Below are 19747 nucleotides of genomic sequence, written 5' to 3' on the forward strand. Positions count from 1 at the left end.
TTGGCCACAGGGAGTAGAAGATGAGTCTGCTGGCCTCCCCCATCTCCACCTAGGGCTTGCAGTTGGGGTGGGTGTGTGGCGTTCATGGGTCAGGGTTCCTTAGAAGAGGCTGTTGGGTTTGCAGGTCCGGGTGCCCTTGGAGGAGCCCCCTCTGAGTCCAGACATGGAGGAGGAGGATGATGACTTGGGCAAGACCTTGGCTGTGAGCAGGTTTGGGGACCTCATCAACAAGCCCCCGGCCTGGGACCCCGAGAAGCCCAGCCGCAGCTACAGCGAGCGGGACTTTGAGTGTGGGTAGCCTGGGGACCCCTAGTGTGGCCGCCCTCACCGCCATCACCTTCATTGCCACCATCACCGTGCTCACCACTGGCTTGGTCACCTGGTGTCATCTTATGCTGGATGCTGTGCTGGATGCTGTGCTGGGCCACCATGCCATGTTAAGTCATCCTGCCTCACTTACCCATCACCTGTCTGCCTGCTAGGGGAGCTGAGCCCCAGACACAGGGGAGATGTAGGGAGATGGGCCTGAGGCCTCCCTTGGTGACCTTCATCTTCCTCAAGGCTCTGTCATACCTCTGGCCCTGCTCTCGTCTCTGCCACCTCCCCTCCCCACCTTGGCTCTGCTGACTCCACCTTTCCCTTCCTTGCCGTGTCCTGTCCTCTCATCCCCGCATCCTCGCTGTCACATCCTCCCCTCTCCATCCCTCCACCCCCGACTCTACCAGGCCTTTCCAATGACAGGCTATGGATACAGGTGTTGGGGGGAGCCTGACTCCGGAGGAAGGACTAGGGTGCCCTTGTTTGAGGCCTTGAGCTAGAATAAGATGTGCGTCCCTAGGGTGGTGAGGGGCCCCCTTCTGCTGTGGGGGCCCCAACCAGCTCTCCTGCACCCCCAGTTCACCGGCACACATCCCACCACACCCACCACCCGCTCTCGGTGCGCCTGCCTCCACCCCACAAGCTGCGGCGACTGCCCGCCACCTCTGCCCGGCAAACCAGGAGGAAGAGGAAGAAGGAGAGAACCTCTGCTCCCCCCTCTGAGGGGACCCCTCCCATCCAGGAGGAGGGGGGAGCCGGAGTGGATGAGGAGGAGGAAGAGGAGGAGGAAGAGGAAGGGGAGTCTGAGGCAGAACCTGTAGAACCTCCACCCGCAGGGTCCCCACCGAAAGCAAAGGTAAGGTCTGTCCCCACGGAGGGCTGGCTGTTCAGGGAGAGGAGGGGAGGCCGGGGCGGAGGGGGGGGCGGTGAGGGGAGGCCCGGCAGGGTTAGGGGGAGGCGGGGCTGAGTGGGGGGATTGGGCCTGAGTCAGGGCAGGGACCCAGGGTACACGGGGTTTATCCACAGTTCTCCATTGGAAGTGACGAGGACGACAGTCCCGGCCTCTCGGGGAGGGCCGCCTTCACCAAGCCCCTGCCCCCGGTGGGCCCGCGCTCCGACAAGAGCCCCCAGCACTCGGTCAGGTACTGGCCTCCAGCCCAGCCCAGAGCAGGTCCCAGGCTCCTTCTGACCCCCGTGAAGAAGCTAGGAGGAAAGGAGGCGGGGAGGAGGCGCCGGGGAGGGCGTGCCCCTTCTCTGCATGATTGACAAGGAGGAGAGAACCAGAGGGCCGGCAGGGAGAGTCCTCCAGGAGAGCGAGGGTGTCTGGGTGAAGAGGAGGATGGGGACAAAGAGGAACTGGGGACCAGTGCGACGGGGGCAGGAAGATGGAGGTAAACTTTTCTCTCTGCCCAGGAGGAGCCTGTGTGTAGTCCCCAGGGGGCCTCTCCAGGCCCCGCCCCAAGCTGGGGGAGGGCAGAGGAACCCCCTCACCTGGCCCACCTCCACCGAGGGTCCCAGCCGATTTCAAGGCTGCCATGTTGCCTCCGCAGCTCCCCTAGTCCCCGGGCCCGGGTCTCCCGAGTCGCCGGAGAGAAGAGCCGGCCACGGAGCCCGTCAGCCAGCTATGACCTGCGGGAACGGCTATGCCCAGGCAGCGCCCTGGGCAGCCCGGGGGGCCCGGAGCAGCAGGTGCCCACTGATGAGGCGGAGGCCCAGATGCTGGGCTCCGCGGACCTGGACGACATGAAGAGTGAGTGACACCCACTTTCAGGGCTGCCCAGCCTGTGAGGGACCTTGGAGAGGCTCTGTGTTCTCCCCCACCCAGGGCTGAGCTCCTCTGCGGTATCCCTGTCTGCTGGAATGTGGTCAGTGATGGGGAACTCACTACCTCACCAAGCCATGCCTCGGGTGCCAGAGCTGAGTTTCCCCTCACGATGCCTTTGCCCTTCTGTCCTGCTTGTGTCCTCTGAGTCACCCCCGGAATAAGGCAGCCCTTCTCCCACATGACGTTTGGAGACATCATTGTACCCCCCTCCCCCGAGGCTCCTCTTCTCGGGGCAAACTCTTTTTACCCGCTTCGAACCAGGACCCTGAGTCCCAGCCACTCCGCCAGGCCCTGCCTCTCCCTGTGGCAGGAGCCTCCTACTCCCATCACACCACCCTCGGCCGGGCCTGGCCGTGATCTCGGCACATTCCTTCCGTCTTATCAGTGCCCTGGTTTCTGTGCCACCTGTCCGCACCCATGGGGCTCTGTGCCCAGCCAGGGGCATCACCGACCCCGCCCTCCTCCCCCTTGGAACCACAGTGTGTGTGGGGGGGGTGGGGGGTGGGAGGGGGGAGGGCTCTGAGCGCAGTACGTCATGGAAAGTTGCCAGGGCCTGAGGACAGGGACAGGAACAATCCGATGGCAGCAGCAGCAGCGGCGGCGGTGGCGGTGGGATGGCGGGGGGTGGGGGTGGTCAGGGGGAAGGCGTGTTTACAGACCTAGGGTGTGGGCTGGAAGCAGCAGGGAGCAGGCTTGGGGACCTGGGGAGTCGGGGTCAGGAGGCCCGGCCACTTTCAAGCTCTGATTGGATCAAGATGGCAGCAGCAGCAGCGGCGGCGGTGGCGGTGGGATGGCGGGGGGGGGGTGGTCAGGGGGAAGGCGTGTTTACAGACCTAGGGTGTGGGCTGGAAGCAGCAGGGAGCAGGCTTGGGGACCTGGGGAGTCGGGGTCAGGAGGCCCGGCCACTTTCAAGCTCTGATTGGATCAAGACCACTGCTGTCCAGGCTCCTACCTCTCAGGAGAGCCGGGGCTCTAGGAAGGAGCAGGGGCTGAGGCCTTGGCCATCTGGGGAATGATGAGCCCGCTGGAGGAGGTCACAGAGCCCAATGGGGCACTGAGCCCTGGGCCCGGGGACGCTGAGGGTCAGGGCCCTCAGAGGGCTCCAGCTCCCAGCCCTCGAGACTCGCTGGCCTCAGAGGACTTAGAGATGTTTGTGCTGGACCTCGAGGACTATGACCTGTGGGAATCCATCAGGGGCCAGCTGAGCCCCATGGTGGGCGGACCGGCTTGTGAGTAACTGGGCTGCTGGCCCTCCCCCAGCTGCGGGCCTGGAAGGGGCAGATGGGGAGGAAGGGAGAGAAGCTCTGCCTGAGTCCGTCTGGATGCGTACCCGTGGGGGAGTACACATGGGTGCCTAGGGGCACAGGGAAGGTGCTGAGGGCGCGGGGCCTGGCGACTTATCGTGGGTCCTGGCACTGCCGAGTAAGAGGCAGTGGCCACGACCGGGGCTATGGACTGAGTTGGGGGTCTGCCTTTTTACTGTGGCTTAGCCAGTGTCCCCGTGTGACTTTGGACTAGTCCTTTCCCCTCTCTGGGCCTCAGTCTCCTTATGTATGAAATGGCCCATCTGGACGATATGGTTTTATCGGCATGGTCCCTGGGTGACTGTGGCGCGCCCCCCGAGTAGAATGGCTGGGCAGAGCTGGAGGGGCTGGCAGTGACCCCGAGGCCCTGAGCTGGACCCCTGGGACCGCCAAGCCCATCTTCTCCGCAGGTCACCGGCTGGAGGACAACCCTGGCGTGCGCCGGCACCTGGTAAAGAAGCCGTCTCGGACGCAGGGCGGGAGGGGCAGCCCCAGTGGCCTGGCCCCCCTGCGCAGGAAGAAGAAGCAGCTGCTGGACCGGAGGCCTCATGAGGTACCGTCCCCGAGGAAGTGGGCCTTTGGATTCTTCCCGCCTCTCCTCGCCCCTTCTCCCTCCCTCCCTGCCTGGCCCGTCGCCATGTCCCCAGGACAGCCGGTCCCACCTGGCGGCCCCCAGGCCTTCACCCTTGGCGCCCACCGCAGGTGTTTGTGGAACTGAATGAGCTGATGCTGGACCGCAGCCAGGAGCCCCACTGGCGGGAGACGGCTCGCTGGATCAAGTTTGAGGAGGACGTGGAGGAAGAGACGGAGCGCTGGGGGAAGCCGCATGTGGCCTCGCTCTCCTTCCGCAGCCTGCTGGAGCTCAGGAGGACCATCGCCCACGGTAGGGGCCCTGCAGGCCTGGCCCTAGAGCCGCAGGCCCTCTTCACAAACCACAGAGCTCGGCCTGTGCTGGGCTGCCCAGCTCCAGGGACTGCTCCCTGGAGCCCTGGGGCCAGGCGAGGTCTGGCTGCCACTCTGGGGTCATGGGGTCCAGCTTCCTGCACAGCCATAAGCTCTGAGGGGTGGGGATGTGCCCAGGTACCTGGCACTGTACCTGGGGCATAGTAGGTATCTGTCCACGTGCAGTAAATCAACAGATGGCCCCCTCTCTGGGCAAGGAGGGGCTGTGCCCTCACCCCGTGCTCTCTTTTTGCATCCCTCTTGGGCTGGGCTGTGGCCACATGGAGCTGTGTATGCACCTGGGCACATCAGGTGCTTGGCTTACCCAGCATGTCTGCCTGCCCTTGGGGAGCAGGGGGGTGGTTTTTTTCTACCTGACGGGACCGTGCTCCCTCCCCTGACTGTGCCCCCAGGAGCTGCCCTTCTGGACCTGGAGCAGACCACTCTGCCAGGCATTGCACACCTCGTGGTGGAAACCATGATTGTGTCTGACCAGATCCGGCCGGAGGACAGGGCCAGTGTCCTTCGCACCCTGCTGCTGAAACACAGGTGCCAGGGAAACCGCAGGGGGGTGGTTTTTTTCTACCTGACGGGACCGTGCTCCCTCCCCTGACTGTGCCCCCAGGAGCTGCCCTTCTGGACCTGGAGCAGACCACTCTGCCAGGCATTGCACACCTCGTGGTGGAAACCATGATTGTGTCTGACCAGATCCGGCCGGAGGACAGGGCCAGTGTCCTTCGCACCCTGCTGCTGAAACACAGGTGCCAGGGTGGGGCGCCTGGGAGGGTGCCTTCAGGTTCAGCTGCCTTCCAGGAGCACAGACTCTACTGAGTGGCTCTCGAGCCTCTGCTTGAATACCCCAAATGATGGGGAGCTCATTCCTCCTTTATCTTTGGACAGTACCAACTGTTAGAAAGTTCTTTCTTACATTGAGGAAAAAAGGATGGAGGCCCTGACCCTCCGTTTCTCATTTCCTCATGACCTCAGTCCACCAAGGGGCTGTCTTCCTAACCTGCCTTGCCCCCTCTGCCCTCTCCCCAGCCATCCCAATGATGACAAGGACAGTGGCTTCTTTCCCCGAAATGCGTCCAGTTCCAGCGTGAACTCGGTCCTAGGGAATCATCACCCAACCCCCAGCCATGGCCCCGATGGTGCAGTGCCTACCGTGGCTGATGACCTGGGGGAGCCAGCCCCACTCTGGCCTCATGACCCTGAGGCCAAGGAGGTCAGTCGCCTTGCTCTGACCTGGGCTGGGGGAGGAGGAGGGCTTCCAGTTTCAGTGGAGGCCACGGATGGCTTCACTGAGTGGGTCAGGAAGGTTGGATGCTGGGCACCATACTAGGGATGTGGGGGACCTACATTCAGGAGGGACCCCTGCCCTGGAGAAACAGAAATTTTAAATGGGATGACGGGGCAGACCCAGGGGAGCCATTTAAACAAGGTAAGAGATGTAGGAGGGGGCTTGGAGGAGGGGTCCAGATCCTGCTGTGGGGCACTTCACCAATAGTCTCTACCCTGGCTGGGGAGGGAGAAAGCAGGGCCCAGATCCAGGGGTTGGTGGGCAGAGTCCAGGCCTGGAACAAGGGATGGGAGGGCCTGCCATGGCCTCCGGTCTGGGTCCCAGCCCTATTCCAGTTCTGCGTCCTCAGAAGCCCCTCCACATGCCTGGGGGAGATGGTCACCGGGGGAAAAGCCTGAAGCTGCTGGAGAAGATCCCTGAAGATGCTGAGGCTACTGTTGTGCTCGTGGGTAAGGAGGGCTGGGCCTTGGCGGCATGGGCTACAGGGCGTGGATGCCTCCACCATGGTCTGCTTGTCTTGACCTCTGGCCTGCAGGCTGCCTCACACCCCCATCCAGGCCCCCACCTTGCCCCTGGTCTTCCTCTCAACCCATCTTCCCTAATCCTCTGCCTGCTTCCCATCCAGTTTTCTGCTATCTTGGATTGCTTCTAGTCCATATAACACCGTTGTGAGAATTAGAAAAAAGCACCCCTTCCTCAATACCCTTGATTTCCATCTGCTGGTAAATTGTAATAAATGTATAGACATATAAACAAATAGGGCTTCTTTAGATTGGGGTTTCTTTGTGCAGTGCACAACCTGCTCAACCGTACATGATGGCCCCAGATATCCCCCCAGGGCCTGCCTTGACTGCTCCCCTTTGCCGAGCACCCTGTGCCTTACTGTCCCCCCAGGCTGTGTGCCTTTCTTGGAGCAGCCAGCGGCGGCCTTTGTGCGCCTGAACGAAGCTGTACTCTTGGAGTCTGTGCTTGAGGTCCCCGTGCCGGTTCGCTTTCTCTTCGTGATGCTGGGGCCCGGCCACACCAGCACTGACTATCACGAGCTTGGGCGCTCCATTGCCACCCTCATGTCTGACAAGGTGGGTCCAGCAGCCCCCAGGCTGGGCGTTCTAGGCCTGTTCCCCTGAACCCTGCTTGTTCTCTGTCCCTCTCGCTGCCCCCAGTGGTATCCATGGGTACAGGGGTGCCAGTGGCCCTTCGGGGTGGAGGCAGCGCTCTAGAGTGGTGGAGGGAGGGGTGAGCTGAGAGGGAAAAGGGAGCCTTGGGCTGGGGCTATGGGAGGGGACAGGGAGGTGGATGCAGGAACGAAGAAGCCCAGTCGCTGAAGCTTTGGAGGTGACATGAGACTTGAAAGGGAAGCTGGGCTTGGACAGGAGGGTCCTCTAGCCAGGGGTGATGTTCGAAATATTTCCCAACCAGCAGGATATGGGCACTCTCCAGTGAGGATGGAGATTGGATTGGTAACGCTATGCCAGGCGTCATCCCTTCAGTTGTTGCATTGTGGAAAAGTCTGGAGGCTCCCAGGGGAAGAGCGTGGGCACTCGTGGGGGTTTGGGAGGTGTTCAGGGCTGTGGCTGCCTGCCGGCCAGCAGGGACATGAGTCAGAGTTTTGACAAGTGGACTGGACCTGTGTACGTGGCTGAACGTCCACCTTGCCTCTGGCTCTCTGATGGCCCAACACCTCCTCCCCGAAGCCCCCCACTCCCAGGGCCTCCCTGGGCTGTGGGCTCAGCCCCTGGCTTTCCTGCCTCCAGCTGTTCCACGATGCTGCCTATCAGGCAGACGACCGGCAGGACCTCCTGAGCGCCATCAGCGAGTTCCTGGATGGCAGCATCGTGATCCCCCCGTCCGAGGTGGAGGGCCGAGACCTGCTGCGCTCCGTGGCTGCCTTCCAGCGCGAGCTGCTGAGGAAGCGGCGGGAGCGGGAGCAGACCAAAGTTGAGATGACCACCCAGGGCGGCTACGTGGCCCCTGGGAAAGGTCAGACCCTTTGGGGCCCGGAGCCCCCTGAACACATGCCCCCTCCTCGGCTCCCAAGGCTCTGACCCCAGCCCCATCCCGACTCTTGAGCCCTGCACCTCAGCTTCCAATCCCTGACCCAGGTCTCTGCACTGCGTCCCAGGCTGGGAAGGATTGGGCCCAGGGCCTGCTCCAAGCACGAGGTTCCAGCAGCCTCTTGTTCCCCCAGAGCTGGCGATGGAGTTAGGGGGCTCCGAGGCGCCCCCTGACGATGACCCCCTGCTGCGCACCGGCTCGGTGTTTGGGGGGCTTGTCCGGGACGTGAAGCGCCGGTACCCGCACTACCCCAGCGACCTGCGGGACGCCCTGCACTCCCAGTGCGTGGCTGCCGTGCTCTTCATCTACTTCGCTGCCCTCAGTCCCGCCATCACCTTCGGGGGGCTGCTAGGTGAGGGGCGGGAGGAGAGGTGAGGGGACTCACTGTCATCTGCAGGGTTGCTGGGTCAGGGTGTCCCAGTGGTCACTTCTGGGATGACGATAAAGTGAGAGCGAGTGGGTGCAAGGGGTGGGGGATCCGGTGATTGCCCTGGGGGGCTGGTGGTGAGAGGCAGGAGGGCTGAGAGTGCTGAGGGTCCCTATCTACCACCCTGGGGGGCTGCTCCATTTTTCTTGGGTCTCCAGCTTAGGGGAAACTAGACAAGAAAGAGGGGCCAGGTAGAAGGAGCCAGGCCAGGGCCATCCCACTGACCCTTGCCCTCCCCAGGGGAGAAGACAGAAGGACTGATGGGTGTGTCTGAGCTGATCGTGTCCACGGCTGTGCTGGGTGTCCTCTTCTCTCTGCTGGGGGCCCAGCCGCTGCTCGTGGTCGGCTTCTCGGGGCCACTGCTCGTCTTCGAAGAAGCCTTCTTCAAGGTGACAGCCACCCCGCCCCTCCCCAGGGGTCACCTGCTCCACCCTGTGCCCCCGGCCCAGGTGATGGGCCCCTGCGCTCTTTCCCCCTCCTCTCCCTCGGGGTTCACCTCCTGCCCGTCCTGTGGGGGCCCTGAGGGCCAGGTCAGATGGCTGTGGGTGACCACCTCTCTCTCCCGACCTCTAGTTCTGCCGAGCCCAGGGCCTGGAGTACCTCACAGGCCGGGTGTGGGTCGGCCTCTGGCTGGTGGTCTTTGTCCTTGCCCTGGTGGCCGCGGAAGGCAGCTTCCTGGTCCGCTACATCTCACCTTTCACCCAGGAGATCTTCGCCTTCCTCATCTCGCTCATTTTCATCTATGAGACCTTCCACAAGCTCTACAAGGTGGAGGCCCTGAGGGGTCTTGGGGGGGTGGGTGTAGATGGGGGCTGGGCAGCCCCCTGGGAAGGAGAGCCTGGGGTGAGGGTGTGGAGCACTGGGGGTGGAGGGACAAGGAGGAGGGCTCTGTAGGGTGTGGGCATGGGGCTTGAGGACGCCCTAGGGCTAGGTCTGAGCTGAAGGGCAGGGAGTCAAACCCAGAGGTTTGAAGTCCAGGATTCACCTGAACAGGTATGGGACGGAAAGGGGGCGTTGTCAGGGCTACGGGTCTGGGGGCCTCGGGTCACTGTATGAAGAGGAAGGGCGTCTGTGTGTGAGATGGAGCTGGATGTCCTGTGTTATGTTGCCCGGTCAGGTGTGGGAGGGGCCAGCCCTCTCCCTCACAGCTGTACTGATGCTATGAAATCAGGCACCTGCCCCGGTGAGCACTAGGGCAACCCTGTAACCCACACAGGTGTTCACGGAGCACCCACTGCTGCCATTCTACCCCCCTGAGGGAGCCCTGGCAGCTGAGCTGGACCTGAATGGGAGTGCCCTGCCCCCCACCGAGGGGCCTCCGGGCCCCAGGAACCAACCCAACACGGCTCTGCTGTCCCTCATCCTCATGCTCGGGACCTTCCTCATTGCCTTCTTCCTGCGCAAGTTCAGAAACAGCCGCTTCCTGGGTGGCAAGGTGCGTGGCCGGCGGGAGTGGGGCCTGTGGACCCCCTGTGGGTGTCCCTCAGTTCCTGCTGTCGCTGCCAGGCTCTGCTCGAGAGAGGGGCTGTCCCCTTCTCCCGGTCATGGGAGACCTCAACCAAGTGTGTGCAGCCTCTGCCCCTGTCTGAAGCCTCAGAGAAGTGTCATCAGGAGAGGAATGCCCTCCTGGGCTGGGCTGGCACCTGGGGGGTTTAAAGGGACAGGTCAGGGGACTTCTGGCTCCTGCTCAGGCCCCACGTTAGTCTCCTGACCCTCCCCTCCATCCACCTTTTTGCTCCCTTCCCCTCACTGGCCCCTCTCAAGGCTCGCCGTATCATCGGGGACTTCGGCATCCCCATCTCCATTCTGCTGATGGTCCTGGTGGATTACTCCATTACAGACACCTACACACAGGTGAGTGAGTCCTGACCCCCTCTGGCAGCTGGTTCTCACCCCCGGGGCCTTGAGAGGCAGGCCATAACGTCCCCATTGCCCCAGCAGCCAGTCAGGGCTGGAACCCAGCTTTCCTAGTGGAATGGCTACGTGCTGGGGCTGCACAGGGGTGGGTAGGCTGGGGGTTTCAGAAGCAGCTGTGTGGTCCAGCTGAGGAGGCCGGCCGGGGGGTCTGGGGCTCTGTGTGACCCTTAGTCAGGACTCCTGGAGGAGCAGGTGTGGGACTGGGGGCAGAAAGACAGGTGCCCCCGCAGCAGGTCTCCTGGCAGCTCCGGGGCTCAGGGAGAAGGTGTATCATTTCCTCATTCGCTGCCAGACCCCTTGGAGGAACAGTGGCTTAGGAGGATACAAAACTGATTTTCCCCAAACCTGTTCACACCCACATTCCCTGGAGCCCTGGTACTGGGGACGCAGAGCTGGGTGGGGGCAGCTGCTACGTGGAGTTGCTAGCGGCCCCGAACCCGGTCTTCCTTCTGGTCATGCAGAAGCTGACGGTGCCCACGGGGCTCTCGGTGACCTCCCCCCATAAGCGCACGTGGTTCATCCCACCCCTGGGTAGCGCCCGCCCTTTCCCGCCCTGGATGATGGTGGCAGCCGCCGTGCCGGCCCTCCTGGTCCTCATCCTGATCTTCATGGAGACACAGATCACTGCGTGAGAGGGCTGGGGGGAGGAGCGGGGGGCCGGGGCATTGGCGGCCGGAGGGTGTCCGTGGGCCTGGGGCATGGTTTCCCCTTGGTGCTTTGCCATGATATCTGTCTGTTACCACCACCACTTGCAGGGTGGCACTTGACAGTCCTCAGAAAACCCTGGCAGCATTTTCTCTCAGCCAGTGATGCTCACATGTATCTCATTTTGGTTAAACCACAATGACCTGGTGAGAGCTGGCATCTGGCTTTTGTGGGGTTTTAAATATCCACAGTATGGGAATTTGCCTCAGATTTGCTTAAATATGAGAACTTCAATTTGAGGACTTGAAAGAGGAAGCTGGCAGGTCCTGGGAGACTTCTGCTCTGCATGTCCTTCCCCCTCTACACCGTCCCTGCTGTGTGTGCCTGGCCCTGTCGCTGGCCACCCCCCCCCACTCACCCCCACTTCCCATCCTCTCCCCGCAGGCTCATTGTCAGCCAGAAGGCGCGGAGGCTGCTCAAAGGCTCCGGCTTCCACCTGGACCTGCTTCTCATCGGCTCCCTGGGTGGGCTCTGTGGCTTGTTTGGGTTGCCCTGGCTCACGGCCGCCACCGTCCGCTCGGTCACCCACGTGAATGCGCTGACCGTTATGCGCACTGCCATTGCTCCCGGCGACAAGCCCCAGATCCAGGAGGTGCGGGAGCAGCGGGTCACTGGAGTGCTCATTGCCAGCCTCGTGGGTGAGAGCGCCCACCTTGCCCGGCCCTGGTCCCCACCCCACAGACTTGTGTTCCTGGACCTTAAATCCTTTCTCCATCCCAGGCTTGACCCAGATCCCTTCTGAGTTTCCAAACGCATCAGGACCAGCCCCTGCTCTGACCCCCAGACCTGCTTCTTGACACTCCATGTGCCTTTTTGCTTGAGCCCTTTCTTGGTTCTCTATCCTGTTGCATCTTCTCTTGGTCACAGTGATGAGGCCCGGCTCATCCCCTCCCCACCAGGCCCTTGCATCCTCACGGGGGCTGCCTGAGGGGTCATGTGGGTGTGTGTCACCTCCTCCAGGCCTGTCCATCGTCATGGGGGCTGTGCTGCGCCGGATCCCACTGGCTGTGCTCTTTGGGATTTTCCTGTACATGGGGGTCACGTCGCTGTCTGGCATCCAGCTGTCCCAGCGTCTGTTGCTGATACTCATGCCAGCAAAACACCATCCTGAACAGCCCTATGTGACCAAGGTAGGGCCAGGAGGCACAGAGGTGGGGCGACGGGGTGATGGGGAGTGGGGGGGGGGCGAGGGATCCCTGGGCTGGAGATGGACTCTGAAGGATAAGTTGGGACCTGGGGACCCGAGTTCCCAAAGACGTGGTGAGACCTGACGCCTGTTTCCCAGGTGAAGACCTGGCGGATGCACCTGTTTACGTGCATCCAGCTGGGCTGCATCGCGCTGCTCTGGGTGGTCAAGTCCACGGCGGCCTCGCTCGCCTTTCCCTTCCTGCTGCTGCTTACGGTGCCCCTGAGGCGTTGCCTCCTGCCCCGGCTCTTCCAGGACAGGGAGCTACAGGCGGTAAGGGAAGGTGCTTGGGGCAGTCTCAGGGGCTCGGGCCCTGGGTGCCAGTCTCTGCTGTTGTGTGACCACAGACAAATTACCTAATGTTCTGAAATCTCATTTTCATCTGTATGACGGGGCTACCAATAGATTCTCCCTTATAGGATCGTGGTGAGGATTAAACACAAATCCAGGTAAAGCAATGAGAACGGTGGTTTGGTGTGAAAGACGCACAGGGCTGCTGTAGACAGCTGTGCAGGTTGTGTCCTGAACAAAAGCACACAGCTGAGGGATGAGCGGGCGTGCGGTGGTGCTGAAATCCATTCTGAGCCCTGTTTTTGTCAGCTAGAGGAAGGGACATCTCTTTGAAAATCCTCCGCCCACGCATGGTATACAAAGGTACCGCAGGAGCTCAGAGCCCCAGGAAAGTACTTCTGTGTGGTAGCTGCTATCATCATCATTATTATTATTAGGAGGTATCGCTGCGGGGGTGACCTGAAGGTTTTGGCCAGAGGGAAGTGCTTCAACCTGGGGCCACAGTCCCTGTAGATAGTGAGGCTTGGAAAGGTCTAGGGGCCGTGAGGGCTGCCGGCCCAAGGAGGAGCTGGGGAGCGGGAGGCGGTGAGTCCGCTGCCCTGCCTCTCCCAGCCCCCCGCTCCCTTTTGCAGCTGGACTCCGAAGACGCTGAACCAAACTTTGATGAGGACGGCCAGGACGAGTACAACGAGCTGCACATGCCCGTGTGATCCTCCACCGTGGAGCCCCTCGGGGACCCCGACACCTTGGTGATTGACACCAGGCCCCAGTCAGAGCCCAGCCCCAGGGCCAGCGGGCTCCTCGTGACCCAGAGACGTGCCTGGAACCACTACTGATGCCACGGCTAGAGTGGCCCCCTGACTCTGCCCGGGGCACTGACCTCGTCTCACCCAGGCCCTTGCACAGACCAGACCGGCACAGGCTTTGAGCTCATTATAACCACACTCCTTGTCTTGTGTCTGCCTCACTTTCTTGGTTCCATCTCTGGTTTCTCGGGTCATACTTATCCATCTGGAATTGGAAGAATTCTATTTTCAGGGTCGTCAAAATCAGGGAGAGTTTTGAGGCAAGGACAGAATTCTTGGGGGAAAGGGAGAGAATCAAGACCACAGAAGGTCAGAGCTGGATCTTATCAGCACCCCCTCGACCCCCCCCCCCCCACTTAAGTACAGTTGAGGAGCTGGAGGCTCAAGGTCTGGCTCAAGGTCACATGCTGTTGATCCAGCCCCTGCTTAGAAGGGGGAGGTTGGGGGACGGGAGAGGGAGGAGGTTGCTCTGCTTTAGCCACTAGGGAAATCAGAGCGTCCCAATGGCTGTGGGGCTACAGAGGGGAATGGAAAATGTTTATTTTCTTTTCCTGATCCTTGGCAGTCCAAAGAGCAGGGACAGGAGCTGCCCAATCCCCTAGACGCCAGGGTGGTGCTGGCTCTGGGGTCCCTGGACCATTTTAGAGTCTCCAGGCTTAAAAGAGAGGCAGTTCTGGGATTCCTGAGGCCACTCCTTGCGTGCAACAGTCTTTGTTACGCCAGAAATAACCTGGGAGGCCTTGAAGAGGGTGCAAACTGGGAGCCCGGTTCGTCACAGTTGCTAGGCAACCAGCTGCGTGGTTGAGCGGCTGTCCCTGTGTTGCCCTCTGGTGGCCGCTCTCTCACTGCAGGCTCTGTCTGGACTGGGCCCGGGTAACACTGCCACCTGGTGGACCCGCTATGATCAAAGATCCCATTCAAGCACATTTAGTTCCTCATTGGGAGGCAAGGGGGTGGGGCAGAGAGGTTCCATGGACTTACAAAGCCCTGGGCAGCTCTGAGCATCCAGAGCCAGGATGCCTCAACCCTACGTTACCCATTTACTCTGGAGGTGGCCCAAGTTCTTCCTTACCTTTCCCCAGTTTCCTCCCAGGTGTTCAGGCCAACAGCTAGAGCCCTGAAGTTGGTCAAGAAAGAAGGGACAGATTGCTGTGAGGCTATTTGTTTTGTTCATAAGGAAGAGAGGTGCCCCTCCAGCTGCCCTGGATTGTCATTCAGATTTAAGTATTTCAGTCCAGTCGGCCGCTTCGGTCTCTCATCTGGCCTCTGACTGATTCTCCTGGCCTACCTGAAGGCAAGATTCCTTTTCCCTTAGATTGGCCAAGGCCAGGTGGAATTTCAGAGGAACTTCGCCAAGGAGCAAAGTGAAGGTCAAACACAAAAAACTAGAACACAGACGTGTGCAGAGCAGATTCCAAACGCAGAGGTGGCAGGGGCCACACGTGTAGATAGGCTTGGCTGAGAAGCTTTGCACGCAGGACTCTGTTCCTTTTCTGAGCCCTAAATCAGGTTGCCTGGTCCCCCCATCGGGGCCTTGGTGTGGGCGGACTTCCCTGTTGGGTCTGTGGGATGCTGAGACCCCCACGGGAAAGAACCTGCTTCTTCCAGAGCCCCTGAGAGAAAGTAGTGACCTGATCCCTGGAGACTCGGCTCTTCATTGGACACAGGTTGTGTCAGTCATCTCTGCTTGGCGAATAGCTGAGAAGTATGGGTGTTGCTCAGCTGGAAAATGAGAAACAAGAGGGCGGGGGCTTTTGAAACCGAATGAGTCTTGGTCTTGGCTAGTGGGTCAGGGCGGCCTCCAGTATGACTGGGCCCTGAGGCCCCAGTTAGAACAATAGGTGAACAAATTTCAGTGAAAGATCGAGCCAGACATAACCTCGGGCTATCAACATGCCCCCTCCGCCCCCCAAATGGGAAAGGACATGAATAAGCCCTAAGAGCTTGGAGTCTTAAAGACCAAGGCCTTTAAACCACCCTCCCCCGGCCCCGCCCCCCAAGGGAAGGCAACTGCAGTTTAGTGAAGTACAAGGCTGTAGTTGACCAACACACGCGCTGGGCTGGGCCTGGTTAGGGGCGATTCTTTCTCACCCAGGGTGGAGGCCTGTGGAGGCTCTGAGAGCACTTAGGGGGCTGAGCAACCCAAACTTTTGCCAGGGATGGGTCCCTTGAAGGATGGCAGAGGACAGAATGACAGTGGGGGCCAGGGAAAGACAGGGGTGATGGGACAGTGGCAAACCCGCCGGAAGACAACTGGCCTGGCCTTTCAGAGATCATCACATTTGGGGATATTCAGAGTTTGTCCTGAAGCCTTGGTGTTTTCTCTGACTTTCTCTTCACTGACCCTTCAACCTTATCTTCCTGGGGGGCTGCAGCTTGACTGAGGCTGCCTTCTTCCAGATGTGGAGGGGAGCCAAAGGAGAGGAGCTGCATCCGGCCCTGGTGGCCCAGCTCTGGGGGACTAAGGGAGGGTAGAGGCCACGGTACTTTTGAGTGGCAGGCGCTGCTACCGTCTGCTTTACAGTGGAAGCAGCTTGGCGAGCGGGCACATCCCAGGTGGCACAGGACCCTTCCAAGAAGGAGGATAGTGGGCCCGTTGCCATCTTAGCCTTCTCCTTGTGGCTCTCTGTGCGGCGTTAGGGCCTCATCCTGGGCAGCTGCCCCAAGCTTTCAGTATTCTTGGTCTAGTTCAAGCCCACTTCAGGCCCAGAGAAGTGCTAATTCATTCTGCTTTGAGCAAAGAGAGCGGCTGGCATTTCCTTGTTCTGTGCTGAAGATTCAGCTCACTCGTGGTCTGATGCCCTCGTGAAAACTTCTGGCTGTCGAAGCTCACAGACCATCTGCTTGGATTGCCCCTGCCCTCTCCCTCAGGGCACAGAACCTGGCAATAATATGTCCCGTTTGGCAGCCGGTGTGACATCTCTTCTTGTACCAGGTGACTCAAATAATGATCGTGCCTGTTGACACTTAGAGCTCTCAAAGGGAATTCTGAAAGTGGAAAGACGAAACAGAACTCAAGGGCACTTGCACCAAATGCTGCCCGTACAGCTGGCGCTTAAGCCGTTGCTGGAAATAACAATCAAACAGGTTCCGGGCAAGCATCGAGCCGGGGATTGAATCCAATGGGGCAGATAGGAAACTCAGAGTGAGGAGTTTGGGTTCTAGATAAATAAAATATATAATTATCTGAGAGAGAACTTGATCAGTTGTGTGATTCACCACTTGTGCCAAGAGCAGACTTCAATATTTGTAGGGTTTATGTTCTAGAAGGAAGATTTAATATTTGAAGCCTCTGCTTGGATTGTTTTTAATTTAGTTAGAAATGTCTTTCTTGAACAATGCTTTATCAAGTGCTGACTAAGCACACAGCTTTTGGGATGTTCTCTGGGTGGTGGGTGAGTCCCACTTGGATCTGGGGGCTGAGAGGAGGAGCAGGGAGCTCCAGGGACAAGGCTGCCTGGACCATGGGAGGGGAGGGACAGAGAGCAGGTGGGGCACAGCTGGAGATGGAGCAGGGGCTGGATGCTGCTGGAATGACGGAGGGTGATGGGAGCGCTGAGGAGCATGCGAAACAAGACTTTAAAAAAAAAAAATTGGGGGCTTCCCTGGTGGCACAGTGGTTGAGAGTCTGCCTGACGATGCAGGGCACATGGGTTCGTGCCCCGGTTCGGGAAGATCCCACATGCCGCGGAGCGGCTGGGCCCGTGAGCCATGGCTGCTGAGCCCGCGCTCGTCTGGAGCCTGTGCTCCGCAACGGGAGAGGCCACAACAGTAAAAGGCCCACATAACGCGCAAAAAAAAAAAAAAAAAAAAAAAAAAAAAAAATTTTATCGGAGTATGGTTGATTTACAATGTTGTGTTAGTTTCAGGTGTACAGCAAAATGAATCTGTTATACATATATCCACTCTTTTTAAGATTCGTTTTCCATATAGGTCATTACAGAGTATTGAGTAGAGTTCCCTGTGCTCTACAGTAGGTCCTTATTGGTTATCTATTTTATATATAGTAGTGTGTTTGTGTCAATCCCAATCTTCCAATTTATCCCTCCCCTTCCCTTACCCCCCAGTAACCATAAGTTTGTTTTCTACATCTGTAATTCTATTACTGTTTTGTAGATAAGTTGATATGTAGCCTTTTTTAAGATTCCACGTATAAGCAGTATCATATGATATTTGACAAGACTTTCTTTAGAGACTCTCTTGGCATGCCTGCCAAGGCGCCTCTCCTGCCGCACCCCCGTGACTTGTACTTGTCTATCTCCCTTCTCGGCTGTAAGATGGGCAGAGACCCAGCCTGTGCCTTTTTTGTACCCTGAACCACAACAAAACAATGCCTGGTCACAGGGTGCTCAGGGCCTACGGCTGAGCAGGTGACAGAGGAGGAAGGGCCAAGAGGTCAAGGACACTGCCCGGCTGAGGATCCAGTGACAGCCAAGGTGACAGCAATAGAACTTTTAAAGAATTCTGAGAATGTTTCGGTTTTCATGTTTGTTAGTTTCAATGACAGCTGTCACTTTCTCTGTGTCTGTTAGTAAAAATCCCCTCAAAACCCAAAGAGGCATCGTGGGTTTCTTTCCCAGCCAGATGGAGGGAGAGATGCTGGCGAGGCTGCATACCAGGCTGATGAGTAGACAGGGGCAGGTGGGAAAGAGGAAGCGCCATCAGAAGCCCCAGGAGCCGTAGGAGACAAGATGGGACATGGACAGGAGCCTGGGAGAAGGCCCTGGGGTTCCAGCCAGCAGGAAGGTTTGCGTTCTATCTTAGCTGTCCTGCTCCTGCTCCACCAGTGGTTCTTCAAAATGCTAATGATGGAGGCACCAGAGCATTGTCAGTCTGGCTTTTGGAGGGCCCATTGTGTACAGGGCTTTTTTGGTAAGAGTTTTCCCCAAGGATGGGACCCCTGGAGGCCACCCCTATGCCTTCTTTTCTCTCCTCCAGCCTCTGCTCATTGGGGCCCAGCTCTACACCCTCTTCCCACTATAGCTGACAGTCATTTCTTATTGTCGCTTCTCCCTAGTGTGAAAACACAAATACATGGTATGTATATTTATTTTAGAGAGGGCAGGAACCATGCCTATTTCTACGCTGTTTACCAAGCAACTGAAAGGGCTGTACGCAGCACACTCTTAATGTTTGGGCTGGTTGGCTGGGGCTGTGATCTGTGAGCTCCTTCCTGGCTCTGCTGACTTTGCTGTTGTTGAAGGCATTGTGGTTGAGTGGTCACAGTGCAGATCTGGGAGTTGGGAGTCCTCGGTTGTAACCTTAGTCCAGGAACTGGTTGGTGACTTGGTTATGTCCTCTCATCCTTCTGGGAGGTTAGGGATTTGCTCCAGTGCCTCTGATGTGGACCTTGTTCTTCCAAGAGACCTTGGTGATTGTAGCGCCTGCTTTGGGAGGGTGGGAAGCAGGAGGCTGTAGTTCCATGGTAACTCCAGACAATCTCTGGGAGAAGGTACTAGGCTTAAGAAGTTTCTTACTTAGCCTTGCCAGGTAGAAGGGAGCATAGATCTTGGAGGGAGCCTGCTCTTCCATTCCCAGGGGAATTAGGGACTCACAGACCACAGTGGGTAAAGTAGGGTGAAGAGGTGGGGCTGAGCAACGACCCTGGAGAATGACCTTGGGAGTTATGACTGAATAATCAGACAAAGCTCTGAGACATAACCAGAATTAAATTAGATAGAAGTTTAACATCCATAAGAATTGTGCAGCCCCAAGGGATAAGAATAATATGAAAAGAATGCAGGATTCTTTAAAGTTATATGGGAAATAACATAGCTACATACTTTAAGAGTCATATAATTACAAAATCAGGTATGGGTCTTGGATGGGGGTTATGGACTGGGCTCTGGTTTGAAAGCCAGTAATCAACCACTTGTATCTAAGGGAGTGATCTCTTTGGCCACCTCCATCTTTAAGTCAGAAAATTAGAGACTGCAAATAGGGCTTGACTGGTCCACAGAGTCACCAGTGAAGATGCAGTCGGCATCCCACCTAAAATCTCATGGATTAACAACTTCAGAGAAAAGGAAATTATCTCCTTTATGCATAGACATTTCAGTAGCCTAGGGAAACTTAAAAATTCAGCACACAACTGTTTAAGGGAATCAAAGCTGTAGTTTTAATCTTTTCAAGTTCAAAGGATTTGTGCATATATTATTATTTTTTTAATTGATTAATTAATTAATTAATTTTTGGCTGTGTTGGGTCTTCGTTTCTGTGCGAGGGCTCTCTCTAGTTGCAGTGAGTGGGGGCCACTCTTCATCGCGGTGCGCGGGCCTCTCACTGTCGCAACCTCTCTTGTTGCGGAGCACAGGCTCCGACGTGCAGGCTCAGTAGTTGTGGCTCACGGGCCTAGTTGCTCCGCGGCATGTGGGATCTTCCCAGACTAGGGTTCGAACCCCTATCCCCTGCATTGGCAGGCAGATTCTCAACCACTGCGCCACCAGGGAAGCCCTGTGCATATATTATTATCTTAGCCCATTCAAGGTGCTATAATAAAATACTGTAGACTGGGTAGCTTATAAACAACAGAAAATTATTTCTCACACTTCTAGAGGCTGGGAAATCCAAGATCAAGGTGCTGAAGATCTGATGTCTGGTGAGGGCCCACTTCCTGGTTCATAGATAGCAGTTGTCTTCTTTTTTTTTTTAAAGTTGAAGTATAGTTGATT

At 58.2% G+C, this 19747-nt stretch overlaps 1 protein-coding gene across 1 annotated transcript; it reads left to right on the forward strand.

Moving 5' to 3' along the window:
- Nucleotides 1–127: 127 nt before the first annotated feature.
- SLC4A3 (solute carrier family 4 member 3) lies at nt 128–13259 on the forward strand. Its single transcript, XM_055083619.1, has 21 exons — nt 128–290; nt 897–1174; nt 1345–1460; nt 1869–2068; nt 3858–4000; nt 4150–4330; nt 4803–4938; nt 5431–5614; nt 6039–6138; nt 6584–6768; nt 7444–7669; nt 7878–8096; nt 8412–8560; nt 8745–8939; nt 9388–9606; nt 9936–10025; nt 10550–10716; nt 11178–11431; nt 11754–11923; nt 12079–12252; nt 12903–13259. Exons 1-21 carry the CDS (start codon nt 164–166, stop codon nt 12978–12980), a joined length of 3591 nt encoding a protein of 1196 aa, XP_054939594.1. The 5' UTR covers nt 128–163; the 3' UTR covers nt 12981–13259.
- The last annotated feature ends 6488 nt before the right edge of the window (nt 13260–19747 follow it).

The sequence above is a fragment of the Physeter macrocephalus genome, unplaced genomic scaffold, assembly GCF_002837175.3.
Source record: "Physeter macrocephalus isolate SW-GA unplaced genomic scaffold, ASM283717v5 random_1098, whole genome shotgun sequence".
Lineage (NCBI taxonomy): Eukaryota > Metazoa > Chordata > Mammalia > Artiodactyla > Physeteridae > Physeter > Physeter macrocephalus.

Coding starts and splice junctions, on each gene's coding strand:
- SLC4A3 (XM_055083619.1), top strand. CDS start 164: ATGGAGGAGGAGGATGATGACTTGGGCAAGACCTTGGCTGTGAGCAGG. Junction 2,069..3,857: donor GGACCTGGACGACATGAAGA/GTGAGTGACACC, acceptor TCTTCTCCGCAG/GTCACCGGCTGGAGGACAAC. Junction 6,769..7,443: donor CCACCCTCATGTCTGACAAG/GTGGGTCCAGCA, acceptor TCCTGCCTCCAG/CTGTTCCACGATGCTGCCTA.